This window comes from Yarrowia lipolytica, chromosome 1D (genome assembly GCF_001761485.1).
Source record: "Yarrowia lipolytica chromosome 1D, complete sequence".
NCBI lineage: Eukaryota > Fungi > Ascomycota > Dipodascomycetes > Dipodascales > Yarrowia > Yarrowia lipolytica.
The window spans coordinates 175,857-202,385 of NC_090773.1; the positions used below are offsets into that span (position 1 = coordinate 175,857).

Consider the following 26,529-nt stretch of genomic DNA (forward strand, 5'->3'; position numbering starts at 1 on the left):
ATTACTATTTGTACCGCTACAAGTACTTGTAATTAGTGGTCTGCATAGTTGTGATAGTGCGAGGTCATCGCATGAGTGAATTGTATCGACGATAAAATTATGCTATAAATATCCATTCTCGATCTACAAGTAGCTAGTGCATGACCGTTGAGAATGTGGAGATGACCGTTAGTGTGGGGGGATGGGGCCATTGTCGATCAGTCGATCTACAAGTAGTCGGCTCGATTCGGTGCAGGAGCTGGGTGGTTACTACAGCAGATCACGGTTACAAGTACGAGCATTGGAGTCTATGGATCTACAATAATATCGTTAATTAATAAGATGTGAGATAATGAAACTCAATCAGTTGAGAAATGGAAGAGGTGAAAAAGAGCGTGGCGGTATTTGTGTGAAGGGTATGGTGAGAAATGGTTTGGATATGGCTTCTTCTGTCTGAGTGTGATTTTTTGACCTCCCCACGGAAGTAGATATCAGGTTTTAGACTGCACCGGAAGTGAGTATACAGCATCTGCTACAAGTGGCACAGTAATACCTGTACATGTACTGTACTTTTAGTGTATCTTGAAACACGATCAGGACCTACTTGTACTTGTAAGACTGTCTGTCTAATTCTTTCACAATGTACGTAACTCTGGTCAAATCACATATGCTTACAACAGGAGCCTCGTTGTTGTGAGATTGTCATGTGGTGAACTACAAGTAAAAAGGCATGTTGCATTAGCATGTGTATCGTTTGGGTAGTTCGTAATTTTTGTCAAGATGAGTGGTTGAGAAGCATCTCAGTCGTATGGATATGACTTCACATGAATTTGTGTATATCAGATCTACTCGTACAGTGCCTGAAACTCCTCTTTTTCAGCACTGTCCCAGGACGTATTATTGCTGCTCAGTTATATGTAGCAGTGTCTTCACAACCGATGTAGCAACAGCCATGCTCTACATGCACTTTCGCTACGCTCAAGTACTTATGAAATCCCACACAATATGTCCTACTCCTGGAGCAAACGTTTTTACCATCTCCGTATGCAAATGCTTTCCAAACACCTTCCCCCTTTCCCTGGTAAACTCTTCAATCTCGTTCATAGCGACGTTCTCATGAACATGATAAGTAGTGACCCCTGACTGCGCCAGAGACGTCGCAGTGCCCCATGCCTGCTTACAGTCTGGTAGCAGACCCATGTTGATGTGTGTCAGAGGTAGAGCTTCCATAGTCGTTGTCTCATTGAACCTCCTTAGCTCTTCAATTCTCTCAACGGCCTTCTCATTGGACTCATTGAAGACAATGGCATGTGTAGTTCCTGGAGGTCCCACCTTGCTCCAGTCCGGCTTTTCTCCCTCCTTGACCACTTGAAGACTCAACTTGGCCAGCTGAGCTCCCCTTCTCAGCCCCTCGATGGACCAGGCATTGATGTCCCATCCTAGAATGAGCCTCGGCTTGAGTTGTGCGTACGACAGAAAGAAGTAGCCGATTCCACAATACAAATCAACCACCAGAGAATTGGAAGAGGACTTGAATATCGGCGAGTTCAATACTCGAGCCTTCTCTTTGATGTTGCCCCGACTGAACATGGTGTACATAGGAGCCCAGCACTGTTTGATATCATTCTGAGTAGTGGTGACCCAGTAGGCGTTGTGGAAGTCTTCAGAAGTCGGATGGTCGTACAGCATAGGGTGATCAGCAGGATACGGACCCCAATCTCCGACTAACCGGGTGATTCCAGGATGCCGAATCACGTTTTGTTGCTTAGAAATCGGACTGTTGACAGCTACATGGGTCACTCCAGGCTTATCTTTCAACCATTCCGTCAAAGCGCGCTGGATCTTGGTTTTTTCCCAGCCAGCAAAAGAGCCAGCTGTGAAGAGAGCCATGGAGCCGTATATCGTGTATCTCTTTGGCATGTCGTCGGTTATAGAGGGGTGTTTTTGATCTGGAGATCTCTCGCGGACAAAGTATTTGCACTCCGAGGAAACGTTTATCGACGGATCAGTGATTTCAACGAACCCGTCACTTGTTTCTCTCCCCCCTTCCGTCACAGTGGTAGCCACAAACATGCTTCCATCATGAGATATCACTCCAGTGGTTTTGTCAAACAGCTCCCGCTTCTCAAGTTCCGTTTTGACAGCTTTTATATCGCGTTTAGACGGGGATATAAAGAGCTGCATGGTATCACAGCAGACTTATACAGTAGAAACTCGTCTTGTGGTGATGGTCCGGTCCGTCTGAAATTTTCTTACCGTCAATGGTCTAACTTTAATTGGTGATGGAGTAATAAAAAGATACTAATATACAACACAGCAGTTTAGCCGGTGTGTTTTGACGTTTTATTTTATGTATACTCGGTAAAATGGTGATTGAAAATTTATTTGTGGCAATATTTTCAGATTATTTCGTTTAGGTCGTCTGGTATCGTCATTTTACGTCTGTCCTACTCTCCGGGTGAAAAATAAGGTGGAGGTGACGAAATGTTTTCTTCCTCGTCTCAAGTGCTCTCAAGTGCTCTCAAGTGCTCTCAAGTGCTCTTGGTCGTCTTCAAGTGGTTCATTTTCGTGCTGTTCCTCTTTTACCTCTCTTCATAACTCCTCCTATCCTGTTTTTAGCGCTTTTCCTACACTCGTAGATCTTTCTCGTACCACATCTGGTTTCGGCTCCACCTGCACCAACTTACTTGGACTCAGATCCTGGTACATACGAAGGGCTAAAAGCCGATGGACACGGAGACGCATCCAAAACGGGAGGAGTGGGTGGATCGGCTCAGACGCCGGTATGCGCGGAGAAACCGGACTCGGTGAATCTAATGAGGCGATTGTGTTCGTTCGTGTGTATCCGGAGATGTTCATTAGAGCACACAGTACACCAGACGGACAAGTGGTAGTCAAGCACAAGAACAGGTACTCGAACGGTACTCGTACCATACCATGCGACTTGACGAACTATGGCAAGTTGGTTGATCCCCTGTTGGCCTCAAAGGTGATCTACACTTGCACCTTGTGTACACTTTTTGCTTCTTACTATGTGGTAGCTACAGTATGTTGAGTGCTACTGCACACTTTTGATGCTCCAAAAAGCACTTCTAGCCTCCACAATAACGGACACAACAATCCAAAAATCTTACCTCAAAAGGCGTGTCTCAACAAGTCGAAGTGCGGCGCTACCGCACTCTTTCAATCAGTCATTATATGAACACCATGGGTAGGTTTAATTACCACCAATGTCAACATAAGGGTTCAAGTTGTTTGTGCGTGTGTTAAGCTATAGAGTAGGTTGTGGTGTGGTAAAGTACATACTGGTGGGCCCTGAGCAACCGGTGGCGAAACAGTAGCGTTATAATAATGAGCTGATATTTTTGGTCTCCTTTACTCTCACCACTCCTAACCTGTCTCATTCTCCTCATAACCTCTACAGTATCGTACAAGTAGTCAGTCTCTGTATCTCCTACATCAGGTCGCGTTGTATACTCGTCTCGTACTCGCACCCCCAACGCTCATCCCCGGAGTATGCAGTGATATGCGGGTTAGGTCCTGTTAGCTCCGAAGTTCGGAAGCATAAAGTAGTGGTATTTTAGGGGGGTTACGAGGGTTGATTTTTATGGGGTGATGCTTAGTAATGTTTAGTCACGTGCCTGGTCCCCCCTGAGCCCGTTTTTCCCATAAAAATTCTCTCCGCAGACCCACTTTTCAGCCCTCTCTTCCCAGGTCTCATAACCCAACTGGGCCCGCATTCCAAACCACCTGCTGCGCGATATAGATTTAACATCAACTTTGAAGCTACCGTGCAGATAGATACATACAACATAAGCCATCCTTCATCTCCACAACTACAACACACACACCTGGAGAAGCGATGACGACGCCTAAAAACAAACGCAAGTTTGGCTGGATGAAGCGCCTGGTCAACGGAGGCAAGGAGGGCGAGCTGAGCAGGACAGACAACACAAACACAGGAGGTTCCAACACAGGCAGCACAAAGGAGAACGTTGGTATTGCCAGTGCCCAACCCATGACCTTTGATACGCCACTGGAAGACGTTCCTCAGCTGAATCAACCGACCCAACCGACCCACTCGCAGTCTTCTCAACAGACCGAGACGCAAGCCAACCACGTGACTCAGACCGGCTCAAATCACGCCCAGAACACAGACTATGACAACTCGTATGGTACCTCATACAACGCCGACAACTCGGAAATGAACTCTGGATCGGACTCAGAAAATGGCAGTGTGTACTCCCAACCATCCAACAACAACGCAGCCGACTTTTACGGACAGATGTACGATGTCCACAACTCGTCCCAGCTGTACCCTTCACGCATGGACAACTCGTCTACCGAGGGTATCAAGAGCGTGCGCGACAACCACAGTATGCGCAGTGGCTCTGTGTTGACGGATATGGCCAACCACCCTGCCGGATCGACAATCGGATCGCCCCGTTCAATCGCAAAGTCTGTGGGGTGGCACAGTGTGGGTTCTCGGTCACCCAAATCGATCAAGTCGACTGATTCGCTTAAATCTGGCATTGTCGGCAACTCGTGGCGTCGAAGAGACTACTATAAGTTCCTCACAGACGAAGATGATGACGGTTCCTCCATTACAGGAGACAATCATGAGGGAGGGCCTTCCTCGAGTCACCATGTTCGAATTGACAGTGACAGACTGGACAGTCGAGGAAGCGGAACCCACCCTCATTCCCCTCTGGCTCAAAGTCATTCGTCTTCTTCTCTCATGTTTGACGCTCCTTCAAGTCCCCAAGTTCATGATGAACACCTCCCTTCTTCAAGCACAGCTCCCCACCATCACAGTAATTTAGCTGACTCCATGGTTGTCGCAGAAGATTACCAACAGTCAAACGTTTCTTCTTCTGCTCTCCATGGTCTAGGAGTGTCCATGGAGGGTCTTAACGTCAATGACGACAACAGTAACAACAGCAACAACAGCATTTCCGAATCTTCTTCTACCGAAGGAGCTGAGCAGGATGGTCCCTCAACCGCTGGAAGCTCTGCCAGAGGAATTCGAAACGGTTCTCACCATAGCATTGACCACAACGACAACGGCAATGCCACATCTTCGCATTACAACAACAACGGCAACGGCCATGGTAATAGCAACTACAATGGCAGCTATAACGTCAACACAAACCCCAACGCTGCGGCTAGATCGACATCATACTCTTCGTCTCTCTCCACTTCTGGTTTTGCGTCTCCGTCAATCATGTCCCAGAACTCGGACGGGGCCTCGACCAGCTACACGGTGCCCTCGGGGATGCACCATGTGCAACTGCAGCCGCAGCAACACCAGGGCCATCATCATGGCCAACAAAATCTGCAGGTGAACACCGTGCCCAATCTCGACAACGCATCTATCATCACTCTTGCGTCTTCTTCCAAACGACGACGACGACGGTCCGTTGACACTATGGCTAGCACTCGGGGAATTGCTCCTGCTAGTCTGTATGTCAACCGGTCCGTGGAGTCGCTTCCCATGGACACTGACACTGAGACCAACCATTCTGTTGAGAGGTAGCGGAAGATGGTGCACGATGTTCTTTCTTGACGTTAGATTCAGCTTCTGCGGATCATAATATCTAATAATGCTATAGCATATAAAAAATAATACGAGTATGAGAGGATGGAGATTGATATCGCGCCATAGACTGGGTGTGTTGAGAGTCGGTTTGTTTGTAGCTTATGTTGGCAAGTTCCTGATTGCAACATTACATAACAAATCGATATTCGAAATTGATATTCGAATTAGACACCGACGAAAATGGGTGCCCAACAGTTCGTGTGTCATAAACTGCTTGTGTCGGGTCAAATGACTGGATCTACTCTTGTCACCGATTTGGGAGTCTTGCATATGAGGCCGTTTAGTATATAAGGCTGTTTCATAAATGATACGGGTCCGTGTGTGAGGCCCTTTTGTAGATGTGGGGAGCTTCCTTGTTGAGAAATGGACACAATTCGTCTATAAATAAGTCCGTAGGCCAATAGAAATATCGTACATTGGACCACCAACATTCCTTCGCATACACCTTTCCACCAACAACTTCAACCATGAACGACTCCCTGAACAGCACCGAGAATGGCTGGACTCATACCGAGAGCTACTCCGATTATGATCTCGCCGACATCGAGAGCAATCCCGAGAAAATCAGTGATATTAGCGATGCTCCCTTCCCTATGGACTTTCAGCTGGTTATTTTCATGGACATGCTGCTTGATCTCTTACTTGGCCATCTGAGTCTTGACTTCGAGTCTTCTAACCAGGCCCGAGGACTCAGAAATCTTCGAGACGGTGATGACATTCTTGTAGATGTGCTTAAGGATCGCACTTCTCGCAAGTGGTCTTTCCTCCAGGATTCACTGAGCATACTATCAGAAGCTGCCGCGAAATCGATCGACTGCCACTGCCGTGTAGGGTAGGCTTGGGGCTTTAAAAACCAAAATTAGTTGACATTTAGTTAAGATTAATGTGAATTTCAGTGATGCTGGACATACGAACGTAGTACCGTTTCTATAGGGGCTAAAAGTAAACCTCAACTTACCTTGTATCAGTAGCAGCACATTCATTCACCAATATAGTGATGGAAATACAGTGTCTCTACTGTACAGTACATCCACTGTACTTGTTCATGTATGTACATACTGGTATAGTTGAGTTGAACAAATGTAAGAGGAGGACTCTCCAGAATAAGCAGAATTATTTAGAAGAAATTTGGTACAGATAATCAAACTAACACTCTGAAATAAATCAAACTGGACTCTTTCTGCTCTCGGTTATCTCACTTTGCTCATTCTCTGGTCAGTCCTATCTCCAGGGTCTCAGGTCTCACAGATTGGTGTGGACATTGAACTGTACTGAATGTACAGTAGCTAAATCATTGTGTGACCTCTTTTGGCAGTATGTGGCAACATTACGACCATGACATATTGGTTATATCCACTCCAATATCCTTCATGCACTACTTCGTCTCTCTGAAACAGCCCCACCATGATCGTGTGAAATTCTGTCTCATGAGCACCACCTTACAATCACTTCATGATCAATCACCATGTACGTACAACAGAAGTCTGTCGCTCGTAGAATTAACAGATGAGTCTTCGAGAATGAAATATTAGCAGACCGGTCACATGATTTTTCCAATTCCACCAATTCTACGCTGTTTTGGGCCACCAATGCCACACCTGTATGGAGCTTCTTGCATATGAGCCGTCTCCAGACGTGGGGGATTCCACACTTTCCAGCCCCAGGTTGCCATATATAAAGAGGACGGATTCCACCCTGAAATACTCACTAACGGATCCACCAAACCATTTACAGTATGTTCATCGCCGAGACCAGCTTCGAGTTTTGCAACGACGTCAACATTGAAGCCATGCTTCAGCACCTGAATCAGATCGTAGACATTAACGACAAGGTCGATGAGATGATCGATATGTTACAGCGAGATTTCGGAGCCACTTTCGACTCCTATCGATCGGCCCTAATCCACGTAGTCGAGTTCGCTGAAAATCTTAGTCGAAAGCTGGAGAAGTTCAAACACGCCCTGGATACGCTGACAGAAAGCAATCAATGCATTGCCGATGACATATTTGCTTTCTATTTGAAACACAAGAATGATTCTTACAAGCTACCTATGGGCGCTTCGCATTACTGAACCCTTGCATTACTGAACCCTTTGCCTATTTGGTTCGTGCCGTGACCAACATGTATTGAACACTTTGATCTGTTGTATTGTATGTACACTGTTCCGTAAAATACTACTGTAGCTTCCAGAACCATACTGTAGTTACAGGTGTAACTAATAGCTCACTTAACTCATCTACTCAAGATGGTTACATCACCTTGAAGTCACGTGGGCTCGTATTTTTAGCTAGCAAATGAGTGTATTTGTAGATGTGCAGTTAAGTCGTGTGTGAAGGCGCCATAGGAGCTTCTCATCATCGGCGACGAATGGTGATGGCACAGGTCCCTGGGGTCATGTGATAATTCGAGACATACTATCTTTGTAACTGTCTCTTACACTGCGCCTATATTATCAGCCTCGTTTTTTATCCTCTATCATGTTCAGCCCCAATTATTCCGTGGTTACGACTCCAGATACAGTCTTCATAATGAACTTTGGCAAATTCTTACCTGTCAAAGGAGTGTCATTTATAAGAAGACTTGAAAGAGTAGCAGTGTTTTATGTCACAATATTGGTCAATTTTGTACTTGTTAGTTTCCAGCATCTGCACATCCAGATTGTATTGCAGATTGTATCGCAGATTGTATCACAGATTGTATCGCAGCGAGTGACGTCCCAGTGGGCAAATCAGCCCCAATTCGATTATAAATAGAACGACTACCGCCTTCTCATAGACAGTCACCTGCTGTCCAACCCAACCAGTAATGACCGACTTTAACCAGCTTGTGGACCTGATGTTCGATATCAAGAGTGCGTTTGACACTCTCGGACTTGTTCCCGATATGACTTTCAGCTCCGAGTGTCCCAGGAGTGAGGCGGAGGAGCTGAGGAGCATTGTTGATCGCAATATCGTCGTGCTCAAAGATATTATGAGAAACTTTTCTGATGAAGAAGCTCGTGAATTGATGGACAAGTTCCCAGATCTTTTCTGAGTCGACTTGCACCCTACGGCACAAGTGTTTTGTGGTGAATAGAAATTCATGTTTCCAAGAAAAAAACACACGCGTATTATAGTTGAGAGAATGTGTCAATATGACTCTGGGTGACTAAAAGTAAGAAGACTCGCTCACAATTACCGAAGCAACCTGAGATTGACTATCAGTAGCAGCAGACTGTCAACTTGTCAGCCTCAAAAATACATCTCTTTCGCGTACAGAGAACATTCTGATCATGGGATTGAGTCCAGCCTGGTCTCCGGTTGATTTAGCTTGTCAGGTCGCCGATGTCAACTAGGAGTACAATACAGCGACAACTGGCTATTGTACTGGTAGAATACTGTGGTGTGCAGCAGTACACCCACCACCCGTCTGTGAAGCCCCAAAATACTCCACTCGACCTCGACGATCAGTCATATGTTCCGTCTCGACGGTCAGTCATGTGCTCAGCCTCGGCACCAGCCTCACAGTCTCGAAGCCATCCCCAGCGCCTCGACTCCGTCTACAGACAGCCTCTATACTTTCGTGGATAATGCCAACTGTAGAAACAATTGGAGCTTCTGTTGCTCTCAGCAAGAATTGGTGTGTCTCATGTCATCAATAATTCATATCGAACCTGTATTGTACTCGTACAGTATCTTACAGTATCGTACATACGATAGTATCTGGATTGAGCACCTGAATGGGGCCATGAATAACAGACTAGTCAGCCCCAGCTGGTGACAAAGGGCATTCATTCGTTTATAAATAGCGCCCATTTTTGCCGTCTTATCGACAGAATCCAAGGACCTTTTTTCCTTTCCCTCCGACCCAGCCCTCCGGCTCTCCACCCTTCAACCCTTCGACCCTTCGACCCTCCAACTCAACCACCAATCCTTCCATAATGACCGTTATCGGCCCTAGAGATCATAATGACTGGAATCAGCTCATTCTTCTGATGTTCTATATGGATACTTTGTTGTTGGATAACTTGCAAATTGATCCCAAATCAATCTGTAGCTCCGCTTGTCCCCTGAACGACGTTGATGCGCTGAAGAAGATTATGCGTCGAAAGATGGCCGCCATTAACAATGCTGTGAACAAACTGCCAACCCATGAGGCCCGAACAATCACCGACGAATACCCCCAACTTTTTGTGACCCTCGCTCTATAGACCCCTTGGTACTTATTTGCAAATTCCGCAGTTACAAACGTTTTCGACTGTGCTTTTATGTAGTTGTAATAGACCATGGAGAAGCTGTTGATTTAGTTGAACTTTAGTAAAGAGGACAGAAGTACCTCAGGACCTATTGCCACTACTCTAGAGATGCTAGAATGATGAAAATAATTTTACTCGGCCGATAAAGTAGACGATCCATAGAAAACAACCAATTGAACTCGTATTCTCATTATTGCAACACGTTTTTCTTCTGATTCTTCACCTATTTCTCTTTCGGCCCATCCAAGTTTTACTTAGGCTTTGTTGAGTCGGAGTCTCCACCAACCGCAAGAAGCACCACAATACAACCATATGGTGAGCTGAACCAATAGAAAACTCGGTTATGATTTAAGCCAAGAAGCCACCATACTTTTTATCCCTCTCGTCTTGGTATCTGTCTCATCTCGATCTCTCCATCTCTCTCTCTCTCTCCCCCTTGATTACATAACCAACTGGAGTACCTTATCGCCAAGTGCCTTTTAACTCCCTCGATATAGTTAGAGTCTGTACGCATACCAACTAACTCATGGTGTAGCTACATGCTGTAGTGTCGATGCGAAAGGAGAGGCACAGGAGGTCACGCGAGCTCCTGTGCAGCCAATGCAGCTCTCTGCAACGATATGTCACAACCCGAGATTTCGAGAAGTATTGCGAGTATTGCGTCTCGTGAGTCTGGAGGATGATGGGCTTGGCGGTTTCAATTTGCTCGACACTTGAGACACTTGCTCCGGGTGGCGAGACAAGGCAATTTCGGAGCAACGTGACGTCATAGCAAGAACCACCTCTTTTTTTTGGGCCCAGTTTCGTACAGTATCGTACAAGGGGCCAACCAATCAAAAGACACTTCTGTTCGGTATGGTTTTGACACTCACACACATCTATTTTAACCCCCGCCTTAACCATATTCAAGATGCCTTGCGGTGTACATGCTCGATCGAAACTGCAATTTTCAAGAGACTTTTGAATCGCAAAAAGGAGCGAGCGTTAAACACCAACTACAAGTAGCAACTGAGTTTGTCGCTCCTTTTTGCGATTTTATCGAGCCGTGAAATATTGCGATTTGGTACATGTACTGGAGCACATACTGGGTGGCTTGAAATAGAATCACATCCAAGTGTAATTAAGCGAGTGTGTATACGGCAACATGACAACAATTACGAGCCTGCTCGTCTTAAGAAGCGGAAAAGACCACATAAACAGTCACGTGACCGCACCCAACCCAGCCCGTGCGACGCGAACGCGACTAGTCGCGGCAGCGCAGCAGTCCGTCCACTCTCCTCGAGCATTTATAGACAAGCCGTTGTAACTGGCCGCAGCTTACAAGTGTTCAGAACTCTGTTTTGAAAAGTGTGGAAATTGGCGCCCAGAAAATTGCCCCAGGAAATGACAAGCGGAGAAATGAAATGAATAGGTGAGAGGAGAAACCGGAAAGATGTCGGAGCGCCTTTTTCGGCTATGACAAACGCACTGGTCTAGACCGGGAGCTCATCAATAGCCGATACCGAATAACCGAGGCAAGCAGACGAATGTAAAGACATGACCGGTATGACAAATATACCCGGAGCACATGGCAATGGTAACTACAGAGGTTCAACCGCCGAGGTGCCGTACACACACAAAATGGCCAGAAGTGCACACACAGTACAAGTTGAGTTATACTCGCACCGGTACGTACACAATTCACGTTGACACTACATATAACTGAGACCAGTCCAAGCGCACTTCGTAGATATATCGATCAAGTACAGTTTGCACTATAGTGAACACTTTCCAGGTACAGCAGTCAAACGGCGATAAGTGTAGTGAATTGAAACAACAAGTATTCTCGTCTCATTCTACAGTAGTCGTCGGGTTCTGTATAATACCGTGTCATCTTGAACTATTATAGCTAAACATCAGTTCTAGTCGATAAATCGGTGCTGATCCGTACTACGATCGCCAAGTCATTATACAAATACATTTCTAGATACATTGGGGTTTTTTTATGCTTTCCGATCCTCCACTTCTCTCTCTACTCATGGTGCATAGAAGGGAGAGACACCTTTTCCTCCTCCTTGGCCTGGGGCTCGGAGGCGGCGGGCGAGGCAGTCTGGCTCTGGTAGATCTGGGGCATGTAGTTGGAGTAGCCCTTGCCGTTGGCCTGGCCGTTGACAGCGCCGTTAGCCTGAGGAGGCTGGGCGGGCTGGGCCTGGGGAGTAGACTGCGCAGAAGAGGAGGCCGGGGGGTTGCTCACAGAGGCAGAAGTAGGAGCAGCCTTGTAGGCGGGGTTGCCCTGCTGGTAGTACTCGGCGGTGGAGGGGGTGTTGATGCGCGAGCCGGGGGTCGAAAAGGACGAGGGACCGGGGCTCTCAAAGCCGTCCGAGGTGCTCGAGTGCTGGTAGTAGTAGGACGACTGGGAAGCAGGAGGCGGCGTGGAGGTGGACCGCTCGACGGACTGCAGATGGTCCAGGTGGTGCGATCGGTACGAGGCCGGAGGCTGCTGCTGGGCGCCACCTTGTTGCTGCTGCTGCACACCGGGCTGCTGACCAGGCTGCTGCTGCTGCTGGCCGGGCTGCTGGCCAGGCTGGACCTGACCCTGCTGCTGCTGACCCTGCTGCTGCTGCTGCTGGCCGGCAACACCGTCCTCCTCTCGCTTGACATCCACAGAAGTCATGGGCTGCACGGTTCGGGCGTAGTTGGCAGGGTGGTACAGCACGGACTTGATGTCTCGCACAAACAGGGGGAAGAGCAGATCGATGATCTTCTCCTTGTTGGCAAACTCGAGGGCTCGATCATAAGGGATCCACACGCCCTTGAGATGCATGGCGCCGGCCTTGACCACATGACGCAGCTTCTCTCCCTTGAGAATACCGTCTCGTCGGCCTCGGGTCATGCCGGCCACGTTGAGGAGCTTGGTACCGTTGATCATGTCGTTGTCCTCTCGACGCGCCACGCAGATGCCTCGGGCCTCGACCTGGAAACACAGTGTTCCCTCGTCCTCCCATGACGTGGTGGTCACCTTGGGCTTGACGCCCGGTGGGGGGTTCTGACCGGTGGGGTCTGTAATGGTGATGGGCAAGGGTCCGCCGGGGAGGGCTGCAGCGGCAAGCACGGCGCCTGCAAGCTGCGAGGAGATGCCGTAAGGGGCGGAGCCGCCACTCTGGGACGAGGCAGGCACGTGTGGCTGCGAGTAGCCATACATGGGCTGCTGGTACATGAGGTGGGTGTTGGCACCACCGGGCTGGCCACCGGGAGCATGCTGCTGGGGGGAAGCAGTGGCCTGGGGAGAGCCGGAGGGGTTGGCCTGCTGGTACCCAGGGTACTGGTGCGACGCGTTGCCGTAGTACGACGAGTACTGGGGCTGCTGACTGTAGGGGTACATGTTGCTGCTAGTGTTACTGTTGCTGGTGTTGCTGTTCTGGGTGCTGCTGTAGGATGCAGACGTGGGGTAGCCGGCCGCAGAAGGAAAACTAGAGTTGGAGATGTGAGACGCGGAAGCGTGTTGTTCAGCTGCGAAACTGCGGTTAGGGTTGTTCAGGTTGGGGTTGTTGGACGGGATGGGGAGGGAGGGGAGGGGTTAGGGGTGGGGAGACGAGGTGGAAAGAGATGGCGGTAGAGGCGGTAGAGACGTTTTTGTTGCTGCTGTCGTTTGTATCGCTTGCGTTTGTGTTGCCACGGACTGAGGAGTAATCGGAAGAATAGTAGCCGAGAGAAGATCTGTTCATTGCTTTGTTACACGCGCAAGCCTAAGGGTTAGTTTGCTCCAAAAGTTCTGGGTGGGAGCAAATGAGCGGGCTGCAAATATATTTTATTGCTGGGCAGACCGGTGAGTGTGTGGGTGTTGGTCTGTAGGGGGGCTCTATCTTTTTTGGCGACGCGTTCTGGGGCACAAAAACTTGATGTTGGGTAATGTAAGGGCTGGTTTGGACGCCGGCTTGACTTCTGCTTGATGCTGCTGGACCAGACAGATGGTATGCAAAGGAGAAAGCAAAGTTAAGGACGGCAGAGAGTTGGTCATACAGACCCAAAGGTATGCTGCAATTTTTTCCAACCTTATGCGGTCCAAGCTTTTCTTTCTTCTTCCAGCTTCCAAGGAGAATAAGGTAACATGTAACCCACCCGAAAAGCACAAAAATGTGAGTGGGTGACGGCACTCAACACACCACACCACACAAGGGCCATTGTCGTGAGGGGCAGCACCTCCCATTGGGAATAGGGGGAATTGGGGCAGCCCCATGACCTAGGTGCCACACCCACACTCGACCACCACCGCCGCTGGGCGCATAACGTACACCGGAAAATAATATTTTCCTGAACGCATGTCCCTCCATAAAAACCCACATGTGCATCGCATCGCGTTCATCTGAAGCACGTTATACTACATGCAAGGTGATGCAGCTAACACGTTTGAACAGATCACCGCGATGCACAGTGGGGCTAGAGACCATAGTTGGTGTGGTGATGGTAGTGGCTTGAATGGGGTGTTTTCGGGTAGAAATGGAACCTCCTCCAACAAGGCAAGCAAGTGGGACCAGGCCGTTCAGCTTGCCAGAACACGTGGCAGGGACAAGGGAAATGAGGGGGTGGTAGGAAACTATGGGTGTCACCGCCGACGTAGGAGCCAGGTTGGACTCACAGAAAGCACCGTAGCAATGCCAAACACTGCCATAGACCGCCATAGACCGCGTGACCGATGCCATACTGTATCTGTGACGCAAACTCGCCACCCATAAGATGAACGAGGTTGTGTGGCACAGATAGCGTGTGACACAGCAGGCCAGAACTGCACGACAAAACACATCACACCACAAGGGTGCTCTGGAAAGTAGTCGTGCAAAGCAGCCCGTAGTATAGCCAGTGGCCATTGCTACCACGTCCCCCAAAAAATTCCCTTCAGAAACCGCCACCTGGCACTTACCTAAATCGAGTTTTATGTCTTACTCACAAACACGTAAAATGCAACCCCCTGAAATGCAACGTGTGTTGTCGTTGGCGTTGAGAGTCTGTGTCGTCTGTGTATCGCTTCAGTGTATTGTCTGTATGTCTCTGTCGCGTCTGTGTCGTTTGTGTACCATTTCTGTGTCGCGTCTCTCCATCGTGTGATCCCATTTTCCATCTTTCTCTCTCTCTAACTCCTCCTCCTAACCACACACAAGACCATGCGTGTGTTTGTGTGTTGGTATTCCTGTTGGTATCCTTCGTTTCTGCTCATACTCACGTTATTCTGTAGGTGGTGTTGGTGACGAGACTGCGACAAGTGGTTTAGGACTGGTGCAGCTGTGAACTTGATTTTTTTCGGGCTCGAGAGAAGTCAAGTGTGTCGGAAAGTGATGTGCTTTTCGGGGTGCTTTGGTTATGTACTGTGAGAAACCAAGAATTTGCAGTTTAAGCACGCGGGGGGGTGGTTGGGGACGTCTTGGGGAACGAATGGGCGGGCTTCTTAATCTCGTAACGAGGTGGCGGTCGAGAAATTGGCGAGGTGAAGTTTTGTAATTTTTTGCAAAACCAGGACAAGAGTGGTAGAGAAAACAATTTTCGAAACGAGAGCTTTTTTTTTTGCCTTGAGCTCCAGCGACTTGGAGGCAAAACAAAGAACCTTTTGCCGTGGGACAAAGAAGTGCAGGAGGGCCCAATAGGTGCAGTTTACACGTAATCGCAAATGGCCTTGAGTCGAACAAAGTGACAAATGTTTCCTGTTTGGGGACGCAACCCTAACTAATGTTTCCCCTTTTGTCTGCACTTCTTTGTCCTCTGCTTAGGCTTCTGCATTTTTCCGTTGAGAAGCACATGACAAAGCCTCCATGCACTGCCTTTGAAAAATTTTCCAAATTCAATCAGCAAAGGTATCGGATCCGCTCACACCCGGTCCATGGTGGCAGGTGGTATTTCTGCAGCGATTGTGTTTGAGGCGCGTCCACCTCCGCCGCCTGCTGAGACCCCCCAAACGCTCCGTGGTCCCCGCGCCCCCGCCGACAATCGGTACATTATCCACCCTTTACCCCCTGCCTACGGACATTATGCATATTATTATCCATCTGGACCGCCAGAGTGTACTGAAGATGCGGCACGTGCAGTGATATTTTCCAGCAGCGTTCCGAGCACCCGAAAAAAACACAAAGTGGAGCGCTGGGCGGAGAAGCCCAAGGCCGGGTAACCTCCGCTCCATGGTTAACGAAAAGTGGACCCATCGGCGCCCTCCCTCGGTGACTTGACTCCAAACGACTTTTCGGGGCCTTGAGCCCGCCCGATTGGTGGAAAAGATGGCCTTGTATCTATCCCATACAAGTACACTCCGCTCATGTGCTGCACAGATACTCCACAATCTACTGTATCTCGCACTGTAAGCCTCAGATTTACTTCTCGACCGGTGCACTTATCGTTTGGGCGCTTGCAAGTAAAGTACAAAGAAGTGCGCCAACACACCCGACGATTACGCTCGGTGTACTGCCAGCACGTACGACTTTTCCAACGGCTCGGAGGTGTCTCTGCCTAGAGTTTGGGGGGGAGGTGCGAAGACGGCTGTTGGAAGATGATCCCGTGGGTATATCGGAAATCGGAAAACGCCATTGGATGCGGCTCGTCGTTCCGCGTCTTTCTGGCCCTTAAACAACACAAATACCGCCGTTTTTCGATCCCCTCGATCCCCCAATCGCCCCCTCTTCCATCTCATCAGGCTCATCAAACTCTCGGAATTTACCCTCTTTCTGCAGGCCGCCACCTAGGGCTAAAAACGCTATCTCAGTAAAGCCGCCGTATGCACCAAGAAACTGTGAGACAGATGATAGACCCACCGAGTAGAGGTATTGTACGAGCAAGTACTTGAACAAGTGGAAGTGTTGCTCATTCCGTGGTCACGTGATCCGTGGGGTTTGGGGGGTTGTGTTTGCTGGGAGTGGGGTTGGTGGTCAAGCCGTGGTGGTACCGGAGTGGGGGTACACGTTCTACAAGTATACGTTCTACCGTCTTATGGCCGTCCGTGCACTACGTGCCTTTTATGGGACCCTTAATAGCTCAATCATTTGCTCCAATAACTGTTTTGATGGCTACTACAAGTAGTCTGTTCTTTGGACTAACCAAATCAAACTGTACAATACTGGTATGAGGTACGACTATGATGATTACAGTACACGATACGAGTACAAGTACAACTATCTGGTACCGGTATTTGTTCTGAAATACAGTATCGCACGTACTTATAGCTACTTGTACCGGTATCTTACTCACTCACACCGTACAATATCGTCGTATCTCTAACTCCGACGGAGATATCATCTTATAATTAAATGTATGTACAGTGTCGTACGTACACTGTGGAGGTTGAAACCTGCGTCTAAAACAAATTACTACCCGTGAATGGTACAAAAAAACATCGAAACCGACGACCATGATTCGTACAATAGTAAATACTCGTAATCACTCCCAGTCCTTCCGCTCGCTCCGCTCGTTCTCCACTTCCCTGATTACCCCTTCGGAACTCCCTTGCCACACTCCTTGTTCTATTGTTGGGCCTTGTCTGGCGCGGAGCGTACGATTCTGGCGCCTAAGGTGCCCGCGAAGCTTCGGCGTGCCTTTCCTCTGCTTCCCACGCAAAACCAAATGCACGACCGTTGTGACGTCATGGTCACGTGAGTCCCCGAGTCCGCCGGGCGGGCGCGCCGGGGTGGCCCACCGCACCAAAACGTGTCGTACGGTCCACTTGCTCGTCTCGTTGGTCACACGCGGAGCCACGACGACCGTCTACCCCTATACTCTATCAGACCCACTAAACAAGGTTTCTGAACATGCCACGTTAATGTACGTCTACATTCCTATGAACAAAGAGCGGGCAAATAGGCTTTAGTGCTCTTTGTGGATCCGTATAGCCACATGAAACATTGCCGTAGGGAGAAAATGTAGGCGAGCGTCCGATACGTCGAACGGCTCTCTTTTTGTCCCAAAAAAAAAAGTTGCCACCACACAAACAAAGTACAGATCAAGGTGGGAATATCAGGCGCCCCAATGCAGCCCTGCTTGGGCCACAGTACAGCGTCGGGGGGGGGGGCAGGGGTACAAGGTGCCCCTCCGGGAATTATTATTAGATGCAGGTACGCGGTGGAGGAGATGGGCGTGGTACAGCACAACATGTACAATACTGTAGACCGTGGACGTCAGACTCCCCATTATCGTAGCACATGTTGGAAAAATGATAGACCAATATGAGATCCACCTTTCTCTACATACTCCACCTACAGATGTTGGTACCTATGCTGGAGGACCCTGCGTATTCCAATTGGAGACATGACAGAATGTACTGGTACAAGAACTCGTACATCGTATTGAATCCGGTACGATAGTGCAAAAACCTGCTGTACCAGTACAAATCGCTGCAACTACGCTGCCTAGGCCAATAGGAGCTAAACGTCGGCTAAAATGGCGCTCAGATGGGTCTAGCCGTGGTGCTATACGTGCCGGTGGCTGTACCAGCTAGCTGGTAGTCTACTGGCTCTAGTCTACTTGTAGTGTGTTGTATAGTCTACTTATGACTAGGCGGTGGTATGTGCCGGAGCAAGACTCATTCCAGGCATCAAAGAACAGGCATACAAGCCACTACTACATGCTCGAGGTTTCCAGACAGTTGTATTCTACAGGCTTGTGCAGTATGCCCTGGCGTATGTAAACCTATCGACCCAGGAAGCTCACCAACCGTTTCTGTAGATGTAACGTCCCAGATGTATAGCCTGGCTCCTGCATGGAACTACTGCTTCGCACGCACATCAGCCCTGCTTAGCGGTGTTTACGCACGTTAGTGCACTCCGGGCAGCTGTCGGCGTGTCCCATGTACCGTATCGTCAGCATAAGAACATGGCCTGTATTATCTTATGTATCGTGAATCATTACATAGGTGAGTGAAGACCTATGGCAAGTGGGCAGGAGCAGAGCTGGTTAACTCTGGCTCTACTGCAGTACAGAAACGAGGGTGTGAGAACGAGTACTTCGTACGGTACAACTAGCTAACCTGCAAGCTACTGTACTTGTAGTGGTCAGATGGCTGATTGTCAGAAGCATCAGATAAGATGTTGAGAGTATCAGGCCACTCCTGAACAACCGAACCAATATACCGGAAGGGTATTGGAGCTCTGGCAACTAGTCCCGCTTGCACTTCTACAGCCTCGCTAGTCAAAATACCGAGGATACTTTTGCTTTCGTCGATAGGACCGGTAAGCAGCAAAAGCAATGTATGCAAACAAGAGCAGAATAATGAAGAGCGTCACCCGCAGAACATGAGTCAGCCATCGGCCACTTTGCTGCTGGTTGGTGTTCTTCATGGCTCTGAGCTTTCGCCGTGTTCGAGCCTTGAGCTTCTTCTGCGCCTTTGCAGAAAGATGCACCTTGTTATCGCCTCTGTCCTTCTTGTTGCTGTGCTTCTTCTTGTCCAGACCTCGTCCTCCCTGCTCCTCCAGCTCCTCCATTTCAGCCTGTTCTTCGATATCATGTTTCTGCTTGTTCCAAACAAACTCGCCATCATGAACACCGTTGATAGCAGCCAGATCGGCGTAGATCTCGGGGGCGTTGATGAGCTTCTGAACAGCCACGTCGCCAATCTGGAACTTGGCGGAAACCTCGCCGGTCATGGCTGACACACCCAAGTAAAGAGGTTCGTCGCCCACAATCTCCTCCAGCCTTTGCACCTGGTCTCCATCTAGCACAGTGCACGTTTTCCACTCATTGTGGCTCTTAAATCGGAAGTCCACGCCCAAGTAGCGGCCTCGAACGTAAGAAATTCGCATCTCGGCGTGTCGCACAGAGTTGTAGATGCCCTTCAAGCTGCATCCGTCCAGACCGTAGGCCTCCTCGTTGTATTGGCCATCGTGATCATTGTCGTAGGACTGAATACCGTCCATGATCATTCCGTGAGCGTAGGGGAACGCTCGTCCCTTTCTGCCGTTTCGATACAGATCAACAACCATCCCGAACCCCTTGAGCTTGTCGGGGGCTCCAAAAACAGGTCCGTAGGGCATGGATTCACTGAGTCCGAGATCCGGAGACGTGGTCAGCCACACGGCCATGCCGTCTCCGTAAACCCCGGCCGTCTCCCCCATGATTCGGAACTGGGTCACGATTTCGAAATCAGAGTAGGTCAGCTTCAGGGTGTTTTTGGAGCACATCCAGCCGTGTTTGCCGCCCTTGTCCGGCGTCAATTGGATGGCCGCCCAGTCCTGGCCCTGCTGGAATCGTCGCACAGAGATATCCCCGCCCATGTTGAAGTACTTGGCGTTGAAGCCGTCCTCCAGAAACGGCGGAGAGATGCTCATCTTGGGGTAGGGCAATCGGCCGAATTCCTCGTTTTGCCCGGCACATAGCTTAGTCAGCATTGCCACCGCAAGTAGCACTGTCCACAGCATGATGGTTGTGTGTCTGTGTCTGTGTCAGCGTGTTGTCTGTGTTAATTACGGAGTAGTGATGTCGGCTTTGTACCTTCAAACATGCATGCATCAAAAACACGTGTAAATGCGAGACTCGGAACTAGAAAAATTAGTGGATGTTGGAGGTATTATTCTGATGGGTCTCTGTGTTCGGCGTGTAGTAGTAGCTGTCAGGAATTAATTGATCAAATAATTGACTCCCCTGCGATACTCTTCACTGTAGAGTGAGCGATGACGTCACATCAGATAATTTTTCAGCCATCGCTCACATTGCGATTAGGTTTTCCATCGTGAGTGGACGATGATCGATAACATGAGATAGAGAAAAGATATGGAGAAGATTCTTGATTGTTTCTATGGCTGGAGGTCTGTTGTTTCCCCTGTTCACAATTTCCAGTCTTCACGAATATGACAGCTGTTTCTGCAGTGGTACTTGTACTTGTACTGGCTGTACTCACCTGTATGTACGTTCTACTTAGGAAGCATAACCAGATGATGGAGTCATACACATGACCAGAAAGACAGTACGAATAGACAATTAAACGCCCCAATGCCATATACACGGGGCCAGGCCATATGCTCCCTAAACACACATACAAATGTCCACGCACTCGACTTACACAGATTATGAGTGAAAAACTCTATCTCAAAAAATTAGCCAAGGTGCATAAGTCTAGCATCAGCTCTCCATTACACGTCTACCATCACAATGAGCGAAGTTGCCAAGAAACAAAAGACGGAAGAGGGATCTGTGGTGACCAAGGTTGAGTCTAATGAGGTTTCCGAGACAGCTGCTCCCGTTACTGCCGAGGTGAAGGACATTGGAGTCACCGAGCCTCGAGTTGGAATCACAGAGTACATTTCTCCGGGACTGGCCGGGTTCCGAGGTATTCTGAAGCAGCGATACAGCGATTTCATGGTCAACGAGATCGGTCTGGATGGCCAGGTGGTGCATTTGACCGACACTGGGGCTCCTGGGGCTCAGGATCGAAGAAGAGAGCGACGGGAGGCCGAGCGGGCTGAAGAAGAGGCCAAGAAGGAAAAGGAGGCCGAGGAGGAGGAAGAGGCCAAGCCCAAGTTTGTTGTCAGTCCCGAGAACACTGAGAAGCTGCTCAATGTGTTTTCGCAGGCAGATATTGATAACATGGTGGCATTGTTCAACACTGGAACCAAGATGGAGACCGAGAAGGGATACGACGATAAAGAGACCCGTACAGCCATCCACCAGACGATCCGAGAGGTGTTTGAGGGTAAGCTGGAGACGAAGACGTCCGCCGACAACAAGTTCATCATCACGCTGGCGTCTGGTAACCCTCGGTACTCACGAACTGCTCGGGAGAAGCTCAACAAGATGTACGGCCCCAAAAAGGAGTTTGTGCACTTTTCGCTATACAAGGAGAACAAGGAGACCATGGAGGCTGTGAATCTCATTTCCAAGTTCCTCAAGGCCAAGCCCAGCCAGTTCACTTACGCCGGAACCAAGGATAAGCGAGGAGTCACTGTTCAGAAGATGACAGCTCGAGGAATCAGCGGAGGAGTCGAGCGAGTCAAGGGACTGAACAAGACTCTTCGAGGCATGAAGCTGGGCTCGTTTGCGTACTCCGACGAACATTTGCGTCTCGGAGATCTCGAGGGAAACGAGTTTATCATCACCATTCGAGAAATTGATGGTAAGCAGTCTGAGATAGACGCTGCGCTTACTTCGCTCAAAGAGCACGGATTCATCAACTACTACGGAATGCAGCGATTTGGCACCTTTTCAATCTCCACCCACGAGGTCGGACGCCACGTGCTGGCCTCTCAATGGGACGAGGTGGTCGACATGCTTCTGCGGCCCCAAGAACTCGCTCTGGAGGAGTCCAAGGAGGCGCGACAGATCTGGAAAGACACCAAGGACGCCGGAAAGGCACTGACAAAGATGCCCTTCCGATGCGCTGCTGAATGCGCTATTCTGAAGGCTCTCAAAAACGACCCCAACTCGCTCAACGCTGTCAACAGAATCCCCCGAAACCTCAGAATCATGTACGGACACGCATACCAGAGCTACGTGTGGAACGCAGTGGTGTCCAAGCGAGTAGCTATGGGTCTCAAGGTGGTCGAGGGCGATCTTGTGATCGACGATAACGCCAACAAGGACGGTAAGATTGAGGACAGCAATGAAGAGTCCGGTCAGGACCTCAAGATCGATCCCTTCACTCGAGCTCGACCCATCACTGCCGAGGAAATAGCCTCCAACAAGTTCTCCATCTACGACATTGTGCTGCCCACTCCTGGACACGATGTCATCTACCCTACCCATCTTGAAGAGGAGTACAAGAACATCATGGCCAAGGACAACCTCGACCCCCATAAGATGGCCCGAACGATCCGAGACTACTCGCTGGCCGGCGGGTACCGTCACGTGTTTGCCAAGCCTTCGGGAGTCGAGTGGTTCTTTGAAAAGTACTCCAACCCCGTCGAGCAGTTCGTCAACACTGATTTGGATATGCTCGAGAAGGGAGTCGACAGATACACCCATTGCGACGAGCAGGACGGAGACAAGCTCGGTCTGGTGCTCAAGCTGCAGCTGGGCTCGGCTCAGTACGCTACTATGGCGCTTAGAGAGGTCATGAAGGTCGATACTTCGAGACGGTCGGATTCCTTCAATGTTAGAGTGTAAATATATGTTTAATGTATGCTGTATTATAAGTTGGACTTTGGAAAAACGGGTAAAGGGGGTCTTGGGTTCATTTCCCGCTGTTTTCGATGGTCACGAGACCAATATCTCACACTGTGGAGGCCACTATTTCCCTTTTTTCAAGAATTGGCCTGGCTAGCTCAATCGGTAGAGCGTGAGACTCTTATTCTAAGGTCATCTCAAGGCTGTGGGTTCAAGCCCCACGTCGGGCTTTCTTTTTTTCCATTCGGAGAATACTGCCCATAGATATGTGTATGGATTTTTTTTTTCCATTATGCTTTTTACACTGCGTCAGTGAGATGATCTGAACTGTATTTGGTATGGTGCATGTGCAGATAGTCTGCACAGGGTATGCATGACATTAGCACTATATGGCCGTTACAGTAATGGAACTTTTAAAAATAAAATAAAATAATAAAAAATAAATCAGCGAAGTTGGTGTTCATTATACACCTATATCTTCGACTTATCCTCTCCCATATGCTTCAACATGTCTGGATAATAATGCAATGTGGAAGTCTGCTGGGCAGAGTGCCAGCCGGCTCCATCGACAACAATAACGGTACCTGAAACATACGAGGCGGCTTCTGAGAAGAGCCAGACGGTGGCATTGGCAATATCCAGCGTGGTTCCGAACCGTTGCAGCGGCGTCAGACGAGTATATGTCTTCTGCATATCTGGAGGAAGCAGTCGATCCATACCTTCGGTAGCAGCAATGAAGCCAGGAGCTATGCAATTGACTCTGATTCCTAACGGACCCAGTTCAACAGCCAGAGCTTGCATCAGTGCATCGATTCCGGCCTTGGCGGCTCCCACATGTGCCGTGAACGGTGAGCCATGGTAATGTGCAGTGGCTGAGATGAACACCAGACTGCCCGCCGAGGCTCTGAGAGCTTCAAATGTGGCCTTGGCGGTGTTGAACGAGCCCAAAAGATCGATATCAATCACCGTTTTGAACGCATTCGCGCTCATGTGGTTGATATCCGTCACAAAGTTGCCTGCCGCCCCAGCAATGACGTAATCGATCCGTCCTAGTTCGGATATCGTAGTGTCAACAGCCCGTTTGAGCGACTGGATATCTCTGACGTCTATCTCTCCAAGTCCCAGAACACGTGCGCCGGGTCTCAGGGCCTCCAATTCCTTCGCAGCCTTTTCCGTCACCTCCTTTTTGCGCCCAACAATGGCACCATTGGCGCCTAGTCGCACCAGAGCTTCAGTCTGGTCCTTGCAAATGGTGCCTGCTCCTCCGGTGACAAAAACCACCTTGCCAACGAAAATATTGGACTTGTAGGGCGAGCTCTCGATGAAATCTGCTGGTAGCATGGTGTATGGAAGAGTGCAAGTAGAGTTGAAGTTTCATGTGGGGTGGGAGCATGCACGTGAAGTATTTGAGACAAGCCGTTGAGAGGGATACGGGCGATTATTATAGATGATCAAAGCTTGAGGGGCATTGAAAATACCCTGTGAGTTGATTTTCGTGTTTTTTTGGACTGAAATCAACTCTCCTTCTTCCGAGATGAATAATCAATATGTCCTTATCGTGAACGCTGTCTAGGTTCACGTGGGGTGAAGGAACTATCACGGCGGACTCTTCCGTAGTCCATAAAAGGAGCATTTGAAACATACAGGGTGTGTATACGGCCTCACACTCTACATTCCGTGGAATCCAGCACTTTCATACCACCATCCGGTACCATTTCATAAGTCATTAATTGTCAGTCTATAAGCGAATGTATAAATAAGTACACTGTATAACAGTAAATGTGAGCTACAAGAACTTGTAGTCACGGAGCTTTGCTCAGATTAGCGATTGTGCCAGATTGATGCTGGTTGGTCTCAAACTACTTCTCTTTAGGAGACCCTACTGGAGAGTTTGAGGGGGAACTTGAGGGAGACTTCTTGTCCTTGCTCCCGGACTTTTTTCTCGGTCTACTAATGGACCTTTTACCGTCGCTCTTTGAACTTGAACTCTTTGTACTCATTGAGCTCTTGGAACTGCTCTTGGAGCCCTTTCTGTCCAGTGTCTTGGACCGCATACTATCTGGGCTCTGAGAAGGTTGTCTGGGGATATTTTCAATCTGCTGAAGCGCCAGATCAATTGTTCCCGCGGAAATTCCTTCTGCCAGCGCCTTGAGCTCCTGGTTCATGCGTTCAAACCCCGGTTCCAGCTTCTCGAAAAAAGTTGTGTATCCCAGGACCCATGGAAGTCCTCCACTGAAGTTTTCTCCATGTTTGAAAGTACACGAATTTTTGCTGGTAGTAACAATCTCAAAGAAATGCTCGCCGGCTAGAATCCACCTGTGTGTCAACAGACCGACCCATCTCAGGTGCTTATCATTGGCTACCAGAATCGTAGGCTTGAAGTTGCGGGGTAGGTTGTCGTCTCCCTGCGACACAAAGACGTCGATTTGCGAGCCGACGAAATCAGCCGTCTTGGTGATGTTTCGGCTTGGTTTGGGGATCTCAACATTCACCACAAACGAGTTCCATTTGGCGTAATTGTCGAAATCAAACAGAATATTGGACACAATTTCCGCACTCGCGTTGATGTCGATTGAGGTGGAGATGGTGTGGACCATAATGGCGAAAGACGAGGATAAAATAACGACGTTAGCTATACAAAGGACTGCCCACCAATATATACTCCCATCTTCTAAGCGGCTAAAGCTCCAGGGGTAGCGCCTCGCTCTGATCATGCAAATGTTCACCTGCATTTCGCCGATTGTGTCTTAGAAGGGCAACTGCAGTTATTTTTAGCCGTCAATGTCTAGAGTTCCAGCTGAACGACGTGCCTAAGTTTAACTTTGGACCAGCGACAAGACCTCACACACTAGATCCAAAATGAAGCGGCTGGGTGGCGAAAAGCTGTTGTTCTAGAGACTATGATATTTATAGATGTGTAGATGGCGCACTCATGGTGGTTGCTGTACGTGCAAATGCACTGTACAGTACCGACAAATGTAATCTACATGCACCCAAGTACACTGCATTCGACCAGTTGCATTGCTGCAAGCATAAGCACAGTACTGTACAGTACCTGCACTGTGGGGGTGACACATGAAATAACAACACAAAAGGGCACAACAGGCACAGATAGCACAAGATCATCACAAGACAAAGACAGGGCCTGGGTAAGAGTACCAAATACATACCCCATTCCACCCCACTACTCTATACGTCTCACATTGACAAAGAATGAAACATTATGCGTGAGCAGTCGCTTTGAGCACGTTCCATGCAGAAGATTGACACCAAAACAAAGCTCCGACGTTGTCTTTTTCTGTAATATGCTGCGGTCAGTCATGGGGAGTGCAAGATAGTGACTAAATATAGCGAGAATGTTTCTTTGTGACGATCGGACCCCGACAGTAACGCACATACTTGCCCACCTTACGACACTGCCCACCTTACCGAGCCACGAGGAAGAAATCATTCTCCTGTGAGCACATCTACAAGTACTTCCCCCCCTATCCATTATGGGTACAGTAGTCTCAGGAGTAAGGTTGAAGCCGACTCCTGAATGTTACCTGGTGGAGAATGTACAACTGTAGAATGTGCTACAGGATGTACTACAGACTTGTAGAGCACATAGGGGTGCTTGTAAGAGGTATTGAGGGCTCTATTCGTCTACAAGTGCTGTACACATACATGACAACTC

The 26,529-nt window shown here is 48.9% G+C and overlaps 12 protein-coding genes and 1 non-coding gene across 13 annotated transcripts; 6 read left to right on the forward strand and 7 right to left on the reverse strand.

The window, feature by feature from the left end:
• Positions 1 to 957: 957 nt before the first annotated feature.
• YALI1_D01780g (uncharacterized protein) lies at positions 958 to 2,163 on the reverse strand (the record flags this gene model as incomplete). The annotated part of the gene is made up of 1 exon (XM_502288.3): positions 958 to 2,163. One exon carries the CDS (start codon positions 2,161 to 2,163, stop codon positions 958 to 960), a length of 1,206 nt encoding a protein of 401 aa, XP_502288.3.
• A 601-nt stretch (positions 2,164 to 2,764) lies between these two features.
• Positions 2,765 to 3,034, forward strand: YALI1_D01786g (uncharacterized protein; the record flags this gene model as incomplete). The annotated part of the gene is made up of 1 exon (XM_068282565.1): positions 2,765 to 3,034. The coding sequence occupies one exon, from the start codon at positions 2,765 to 2,767 to the stop codon at positions 3,032 to 3,034; it is 270 nt and encodes an 89-aa protein (XP_068138666.1).
• Positions 3,035 to 3,841: 807 nt separating this feature from the next.
• Positions 3,842 to 5,515, forward strand: YALI1_D01796g (uncharacterized protein; the record flags this gene model as incomplete). The annotated part of the gene is made up of 1 exon (XM_502290.3): positions 3,842 to 5,515. One exon carries the CDS (start codon positions 3,842 to 3,844, stop codon positions 5,513 to 5,515), a length of 1,674 nt encoding a protein of 557 aa, XP_502290.3.
• A 530-nt stretch (positions 5,516 to 6,045) lies between these two features.
• YALI1_D01819g (uncharacterized protein) lies at positions 6,046 to 6,414 on the forward strand (the record flags this gene model as incomplete). Its single annotated transcript, XM_502291.2, has 1 exon — positions 6,046 to 6,414. The coding sequence occupies one exon, from the start codon at positions 6,046 to 6,048 to the stop codon at positions 6,412 to 6,414; it is 369 nt and encodes a 122-aa protein (XP_502291.2).
• A 5,409-nt stretch (positions 6,415 to 11,823) lies between these two features.
• YALI1_D01890g (uncharacterized protein) lies at positions 11,824 to 13,173 on the reverse strand (the record flags this gene model as incomplete). The annotated part of the gene is made up of 1 exon (XM_502292.3): positions 11,824 to 13,173. One exon carries the CDS (start codon positions 13,171 to 13,173, stop codon positions 11,824 to 11,826), a length of 1,350 nt encoding a protein of 449 aa, XP_502292.3.
• Positions 13,174 to 14,164: 991 nt separating this feature from the next.
• Positions 14,165 to 14,656, reverse strand: YALI1_D01905g (uncharacterized protein; the record flags this gene model as incomplete). Its single annotated transcript, XM_068282566.1, has 1 exon — positions 14,165 to 14,656. One exon carries the CDS (start codon positions 14,654 to 14,656, stop codon positions 14,165 to 14,167), a length of 492 nt encoding a protein of 163 aa, XP_068138667.1.
• A 354-nt stretch (positions 14,657 to 15,010) lies between these two features.
• YALI1_D01910g (uncharacterized protein) lies at positions 15,011 to 15,957 on the reverse strand (the record flags this gene model as incomplete). Its single annotated transcript, XM_068282567.1, has 2 exons — positions 15,011 to 15,236; positions 15,947 to 15,957. 2 exons carry the CDS (start codon positions 15,955 to 15,957, stop codon positions 15,011 to 15,013), a joined length of 237 nt encoding a protein of 78 aa, XP_068138668.1.
• Positions 15,958 to 17,175: 1,218 nt separating this feature from the next.
• Positions 17,176 to 17,631, forward strand: YALI1_D01930g (uncharacterized protein; the record flags this gene model as incomplete). The annotated part of the gene is made up of 1 exon (XM_068282568.1): positions 17,176 to 17,631. The coding sequence occupies one exon, from the start codon at positions 17,176 to 17,178 to the stop codon at positions 17,629 to 17,631; it is 456 nt and encodes a 151-aa protein (XP_068138669.1).
• Positions 17,632 to 18,943: 1,312 nt separating this feature from the next.
• YALI1_D01960g (uncharacterized protein) lies at positions 18,944 to 20,173 on the reverse strand (the record flags this gene model as incomplete). The annotated part of the gene is made up of 1 exon (XM_502294.3): positions 18,944 to 20,173. The coding sequence occupies one exon, from the start codon at positions 20,171 to 20,173 to the stop codon at positions 18,944 to 18,946; it is 1,230 nt and encodes a 409-aa protein (XP_502294.3).
• Positions 20,174 to 20,903: 730 nt separating this feature from the next.
• Positions 20,904 to 22,853, forward strand: YALI1_D01967g (uncharacterized protein; the record flags this gene model as incomplete). The annotated part of the gene is made up of 1 exon (XM_502295.3): positions 20,904 to 22,853. The coding sequence occupies one exon, from the start codon at positions 20,904 to 20,906 to the stop codon at positions 22,851 to 22,853; it is 1,950 nt and encodes a 649-aa protein (XP_502295.3).
• A 147-nt stretch (positions 22,854 to 23,000) lies between these two features.
• On the forward strand, positions 23,001 to 23,083 carry YALI1_D01988r. Its single transcript has one exon. It is a non-coding gene; the product is annotated as a tRNA-Lys (tRNA).
• Positions 23,084 to 23,324: 241 nt separating this feature from the next.
• On the reverse strand, positions 23,325 to 24,194 carry YALI1_D02000g (uncharacterized protein; the record flags this gene model as incomplete). The annotated part of the gene is made up of 1 exon (XM_502296.3): positions 23,325 to 24,194. One exon carries the CDS (start codon positions 24,192 to 24,194, stop codon positions 23,325 to 23,327), a length of 870 nt encoding a protein of 289 aa, XP_502296.3.
• Positions 24,195 to 24,712: 518 nt separating this feature from the next.
• YALI1_D02014g (uncharacterized protein) lies at positions 24,713 to 25,585 on the reverse strand (the record flags this gene model as incomplete). The annotated part of the gene is made up of 1 exon (XM_502297.3): positions 24,713 to 25,585. One exon carries the CDS (start codon positions 25,583 to 25,585, stop codon positions 24,713 to 24,715), a length of 873 nt encoding a protein of 290 aa, XP_502297.2.
• Positions 25,586 to 26,529: the final 944 nt, after the last annotated feature.